Source organism: Phoxinus phoxinus (assembly GCF_949152265.1).
Source record: "Phoxinus phoxinus genome assembly, chromosome: 13".
NCBI classification, from domain to species: Eukaryota; Metazoa; Chordata; class Actinopteri; order Cypriniformes; family Leuciscidae; genus Phoxinus; species Phoxinus phoxinus.
Window position 1 is genome coordinate 19,668,156 of NC_136888.1, and position 6,270 is coordinate 19,674,425.

Below are 6,270 nucleotides of genomic sequence, written 5' to 3' on the forward strand. Positions count from 1 at the left end.
TAGAGTGACATGACTCAAAATTAAAACGAGGTTTATTCACGCGGTGCGTCGTGAGCTAGAGCAATGTAAAATTCACAACAGATTTCTAGCTGTCACGTCTCACGGTCACGATTTCCATTTAAAATATTTCAGATTAGTCAGTGGTCGTGCTTGATATGCACCATCAGACGAATAAACAGGTTTCAGGCATTTTAGCGACATATCACCGGAATTAGATATTGAATTCATTAACGATTCCTCACACACATTGTATGTTAAATAAGTAAAACTTCATACGGCAAACACAGAAACGACAACATCGATTCAACTATAGATTGCTTTAGTCTCGTGTCGAAAGACATTCAGAACTGTGAGAATGATCGATTCGATTGCTTTAGTCTGGCGAATGGGACAGTTTCTGTTCCTGACGTTTATTGTGCAGCTCGACTTTTGGTGTAAAATATAAAATAATGGCACAGCCTCCACCAAAACCATGGGAAAGGCGAATCCCTGGAACCATAACTGGACCCTTAAACTATCGGTTCGTAATAACTCGTCTTATTTTGGCCAGCATGTCCAAAAGACAGTGTTAGCAAACCTATTAACGTTAGCTCTCAAGCAAATCTAAAATTTATATTTGAGGTAGTGGTATTTTAGTTGTAAAAATAATAAGTATGTGGACAAGTTTGGAGTTACAGCGATTTTGATAAAAGTTCTGTATGGTTGTATTGCCAATTATACTTTTGTTGTTAAGTTACGTAAACTTAATGTTTGGCTCGTACTCGAGCATGTCAATAAGTGTTTGCATGTGAGTGTCAAAGTTCACTCATACTGTCAACTGTGTGTTCAGTCTTTTAGTTTTAAATAGAGAATATTTGACAACTTTCAACTATGTTTTATTATTATTGCTTTTCTATAGATATGCCATTTCTTTTGAATGTTTTTATTTTCTTATATCTAGCTCTACTGACTTTGGATCAGCATCACATAGTGGGCCATCAATGTCTGGTCCTCCACTTCTAACACGTGTGGCACCACCCATCCCTCCAAGATCCGTCCAACAGGCATACCGCCCTACATACAGCTCATTGCCCTCCTCATATAACGTTAGCCCTTATGGGAGCTCCATGTATGGGGGGGGTTACAGCCCCTACAGCTACAGTGGTTATGGAGTTGGAGGTGGCCTGGGTTATAACCGTTATAACTTAGGGGACGACGTCCCACCCAGCCGTTTTGTCCAGCAGGCGGAGGAGAGCAGCCGCGGAGCGTTTCAGTCCATTGAGAGCATTGTCCACGCCTTCTCGTCGGTCAGCATGATGATGGACGCTACTTTCTCTGCTGTCTACAACAGCTTTCGCGCTGTTCTGGATGTGGCCAATCACTTCTCCCGCTTACGCATACATTTCACAAAAGTGCTGTCTGCTTTCGCCCTGGTTAGGACACTTAGATACCTATATCGCAGGCTGCAGAGGCTGCTGGGATTGCGTCAGGATTCAGAGGTGGATGATTTGTGGGCTGACAGTGCGGCCTCCTCTTTAGTCTCTGCTTCAGGAACCAGAGGTGCAGGGATTGATGACCCCAGAGTGAATTCTGTCAAATCATGGCCCATTTTCTTGTTTTTTGCTGTCGTTCTTGGAGGGCCGTATTTGATTTGGAGGCTTTTGAGGTCTGCTGAGGGTCCTGAGGAAAATGGTGAGACATTCCTTTCATGTTCTGTCTGTTCTCATTCCAGTATTAAACCTCACCCACTCTTCTCACTATTTATTGGTCTGACATGAGTCCGCTATTATTCAATATCTATTACTTCTGTTTCTATTTTGGCTTTAGCGTAGACCATGTGACTGTTAATGAGAATGATTTACACTACTGTTCAGAAATTAGGGGTCAGTAAGGTTTTATTAATTTATAAATTGGTAAAACTTAAACTGCCCCAATTATGCTATTTTAAAGGCAGTTTCATTATCTCGTAATATACATTGCTCATCACCACATTTTTTAATGATTCTAAAACGACTTGGTGGATGAATCAGTCTCTCTAAAATCCCTCCTTTCCGAGATCCTGCTCTGCTCTGATTGGCCAGACGCCCCAGTCTGTTGTGATTGCTCTACCGCGTACAGCGTATTTCGGAAGCTAAATGCCCATTACCATAACTGATCTTCAGTTCCGTCCCGAAGGGTTCCTAAAGCTCAGCGATTGTACACCCTGTAAAGACAGTAACTATGACGTCTATTTTTACAATATCAATCCGAACGCAAGTCCGATGATGAAACTTTGGAAGAATTAGTTATTCAACCCGAATCTCCATCGCGAAAACGACTTGATCAGGACGTTTCTCAGTGATATGCTACTTATTTTGATGTACATTATGAGATGTTTCAACTGTAATTCCTCACCATCAGCATTAACAAGTGTATGTTCATCAACAAACCAATGTGTATATTTCTAATTGTGCGGTGCACATGCAGGAACTGTATTAACTGTATCAATAACGGTGCATACGTACGTTAGCCGAGCACTAACGTGAATGACTGATGTAACATTAAAGTTTGCAAAACAAATCTTACTCCATCCTTTATCTTTACTCAAAGTAGTAAGAACAACAGACATGCATTAATACACAGTTTTATGTAATAGTGGCCCACAGCTAGGCCTACTTAGCAAAAGTATTTCAGTAAGACAGTAATAACGCGAGTTAGCCGGTTAGCCAGAAACTTTCACAATATAAAATATATGTATTTTGAACACCCAGAAAAAAATATAAATTAATCATACTTACTGAGGAGCAAGCTGGTCCAAATAAACTGGGTACTGACCCATATTTCAAGAGTTTTGCGAATCCTCCGTTGAACTTTTGATTTAAGAAGCAGTCGTCAGTAAAATGACGTGTTTGAGTTTACGTACAGTCAACGTACAGCATAGGCGGGCATTTTGTAAATGTATTTTCTAGTAACGTAGAACCGCCACGCAGTGGGATTCAAATTACAAACGACTTGTTTAGACTTGTTTGATTCTTTTTGGAGACAATAACTTAAATAATTTATCGCGCACTTTCGACTACAACTTTGCAGAAAGTTTATAATATTCACAAACAGCTATATTACACACTGGATGAAAGTGAATATTCGAAAAACCGTAATAAGGGCACTTTAAGGTCTCATTTGTTAACAATAGTTAATGTAGTAACTAACATGAACTAACAATGAGCAATACATTTACAGTATATAGCCTATTAATCATTGTTAATGTTAAAAAATCCAGCCGTTCATTGTTTGTTCATGTTAGTTCACACTGTATTAACTATTGTTAACAAATACAACATTTCCTTTTAATAATGTATTAGTAAATGTTAAATTGACATCAACTAAGATTAATAAATGTTGTAGAAGTATTGTTCATTCTTAGTTTGTTAAATAAAGAGGTTAGCTAATTTTAACTAATGAAACCTTATTGTCAAGTGTTACCAATAAATTAATACTTTAATTCAGAAAGGATGCAATAAATTGGTCAAAAAAAGTGACAGTATATTGGACCACTAAACAGACATCACTGAAAGAAACTTCTACACTTCTCAGTTAGGCTGATACTTGTCACTGAATTTATTGCAGGACTGAGTCATTTTATCACTGTGTCATTCAGAAGCCCTGTACATCAGCACCCGATACAAATATTTGCTGCTCTATAGTAAATGCACGGCTCAACAATAAGGATTTTTTTACTGGCCCATTCAAAATAATCACTGGCCCTGCCACAAAAACGTAATAAATGAGTAAATTATGAAAAATGTCAAATGAAACTGATATACATATATACATGTATATGTATATATACATATATATAAAATGTTATAAAGGTAAAAACCGACAACTGTCCCAGGTGTCGTTCATGCTTGTTTACCCCTCAAACATGTTTTATATGTAGTTTTTTTTTTTTTTGGGGTATGTGCCTGAAAAAGTAGCTTTATAGTCGTGTCTATATGTTTGTGCAAAATATAAGTTATGTTCTGTTTTTCAGCCACTAACTGGGCAAGTGGAGAGGATGACCATGTAGTAGCACGAGCTGAGTATGACTTCACAGCTTCGTCTGAGGAAGAGATCTCTCTACAGGCTGGAGACATGCTTAATCTTGCCCCTAAAGGTAAGAACAAGAACAAGACACATTCTTAACATAATCTGAACAGAAGTGTACTTCACTGTCTAGATAATCCAATGGGAAAATTTAAATAAAACACAAATCCTTATCAACAATGTAATGTTTTACATTTGACTGATGTCAAGCATATACACTTCGTACCATGTACATTTTGTTCTAGGCATTGTCTTACAGCTTGTACTCAATGTATTTCACCCTTATTTGCAGAACAACAGCCCAGGGTGCGTGGCTGGCTGTTAGCCAGTGTGGATGGGCAGATCACTGGCCTCGTCCCTGCCAACTACGTTAAAGTGTTGGGCCGGAGGAAAGGCAGAAAGCATGCAGAATTAGAGAGGATGGCACAGACCAAGCAGGCGGCACAGAACCTTCCAGCACCTCAAACTGCCCTGGCTACAGCTTCTCTTCCCAACTCCAGGCTGGCTGTCCCTACCACGTCACAACCAGATGATCTGCTGGAGTCTGTTTACGGGGAGACACAAGGCCTTCATGCTGCCCTGGAGGTGCAACCTTCCACAAACAATAGCAGTGATACTGTAGTGATCACCTCAGAAAAGATGGACTTATGAATTGTGTGTGTGCGTGAGTGTTGGTGGGAGCTAAGAGAAGAAGTGTATCCTTCATTAGAATGTATCACCCTCTATATAAATTGGTCCAACAGCTAAAAAAGGAGAGGAACAAATGAAAGATGAAGATATTGAAAGGGTGGTGAATAGTCTTATAACTTTATGATAAATCATTTGAACTGCATAATTTTACAAATTTCAGTAGACAGTTAGGCTCGAAGCCATTACTAATGTTAGTTTTCCTATAACAAAAATGGTGGATATTTCAACACTATAGTTTGTGTTTATAAGACCCATTCATTTATTTTTAAGAATAATGGATACAATTTGGAATGATATGCTTGCTTTAAGCATTAAATGTTACAAATATGTCGTCATTTGTGTATACACAGTTAATGCATCTGATTAGTTTAAATTGTGAGTTCTTATATCAATCTGAATTTGTAATAGAGTGTTTCTTGTGAATTTCATTATGGGAATTCTCTCACTCTCCGATGTAAAAGTTTTAGATTGCTGTTCATCTTTCTTCAATGTTAAGAATATTTAATATTTTATTTTTATGCTGTTGTATCAAGGATTAGTTTGTGCATTTCTCTGTGTTTTCACGTTTGTTTGTTTTCTCATACTGCTACTCTGTGCAATTATGTAAATACAAGCAATTATTTTGTCAGTAAATACTTAAAAAATAATAATATCCTGTAATTTTGAGTTGTATAATAGTTCCAACATTTCTAAGATTACAGAATTACTGATTGACATTCAGCTGGTTAAGAAATTGCATTTGGAAATAAATAAAAAGAAGTAATAAAAATGTGTTATACAATACACAATCAGTTTCTCTACCGTTCAAAAGTATGGGGTTGGTCATTTGTAGATGTATTGTAAAGAAGTCTCTTATGCTCACCAAGGCTGCATTTACTTATGTACACTTTATGTACAGAAATACAGTAAAAACAGTAATATTGTAAAATATTACAATTTAAAACAACTGATTTATATTTTAAAGTAATGTATTCATGTGATGGCAAAACTGAGTTTTCAGTCTTCAGTGTCACATGATCCTTCAGAAATTATTCTAATATGCTGATTTGCTGCTCAAGAAACATTTCTTATTATTATCAATGTTGAAAACAGTTGTGCTGCTTAATATTTTTTTCCGAATTCTTTGATGAAAGTTCAAAAGAACAGAATTTATGTTAAAAAGAAATCATGATAACATATCACAATGCAGCATAATACTGTTTAAATGTATGTTTTTAAATGTTTAAAGACATTAAATGTCTTTAATGTCACTTTTAATCAATTCATTATGTCCATGCTGAGTAAAAGTATTAATTAAAGAAAACATAAACCCCAAACTTTCGAATGGTAGTGTATACAAGTTAAAGGCTGCACACTATGATTATTAAATCAGGAGACTGTATTGCACAATAATTTAGACCCTGATGTGCCCCACAGTTGTACTAAACCTCATCTCTTTCTGTCTAAAAATAAGCCTTTAGTCAGTCAGAATATCTACAGTACTACATTTCTTTCCGGAATCTAACTGACTTGATTATAGAGAATAAATGAATTTGT

The 6,270-nt window shown here is 36.8% G+C and overlaps 1 protein-coding gene across 1 annotated transcript; it reads left to right on the forward strand.

The window, feature by feature from the left end:
- pex13 (peroxisomal biogenesis factor 13) lies at positions 1-5,641 on the forward strand. The gene is made up of 4 exons (XM_079633808.1): positions 1-520; positions 941-1,671; positions 3,992-4,114; positions 4,337-5,641. Exons 1-4 carry the CDS (start codon positions 450-452, stop codon positions 4,693-4,695), a joined length of 1,284 nt encoding a protein of 427 aa, XP_079489934.1. The 5' UTR covers positions 1-449; the 3' UTR covers positions 4,696-5,641.
- Positions 5,642-6,270: the final 629 nt, after the last annotated feature.

Excerpts from the sequence above, each read along its gene's own strand:
- pex13 (XM_079633808.1), top strand. The coding sequence starts at position 450 with ATGGCACAGCCTCCACCAAAACCATGGGAAAGGCGAATCCCTGGAACC. Across the intron at positions 521-940 it reads ACTGGACCCTTAAACTATCG|CTCTACTGACTTTGGATCAG; the intron begins GTTCGTAATAAC and ends TCTTATATCTAG. Across the intron at positions 4,115-4,336 it reads GCTTAATCTTGCCCCTAAAG|AACAACAGCCCAGGGTGCGT; the intron begins GTAAGAACAAGA and ends CCTTATTTGCAG.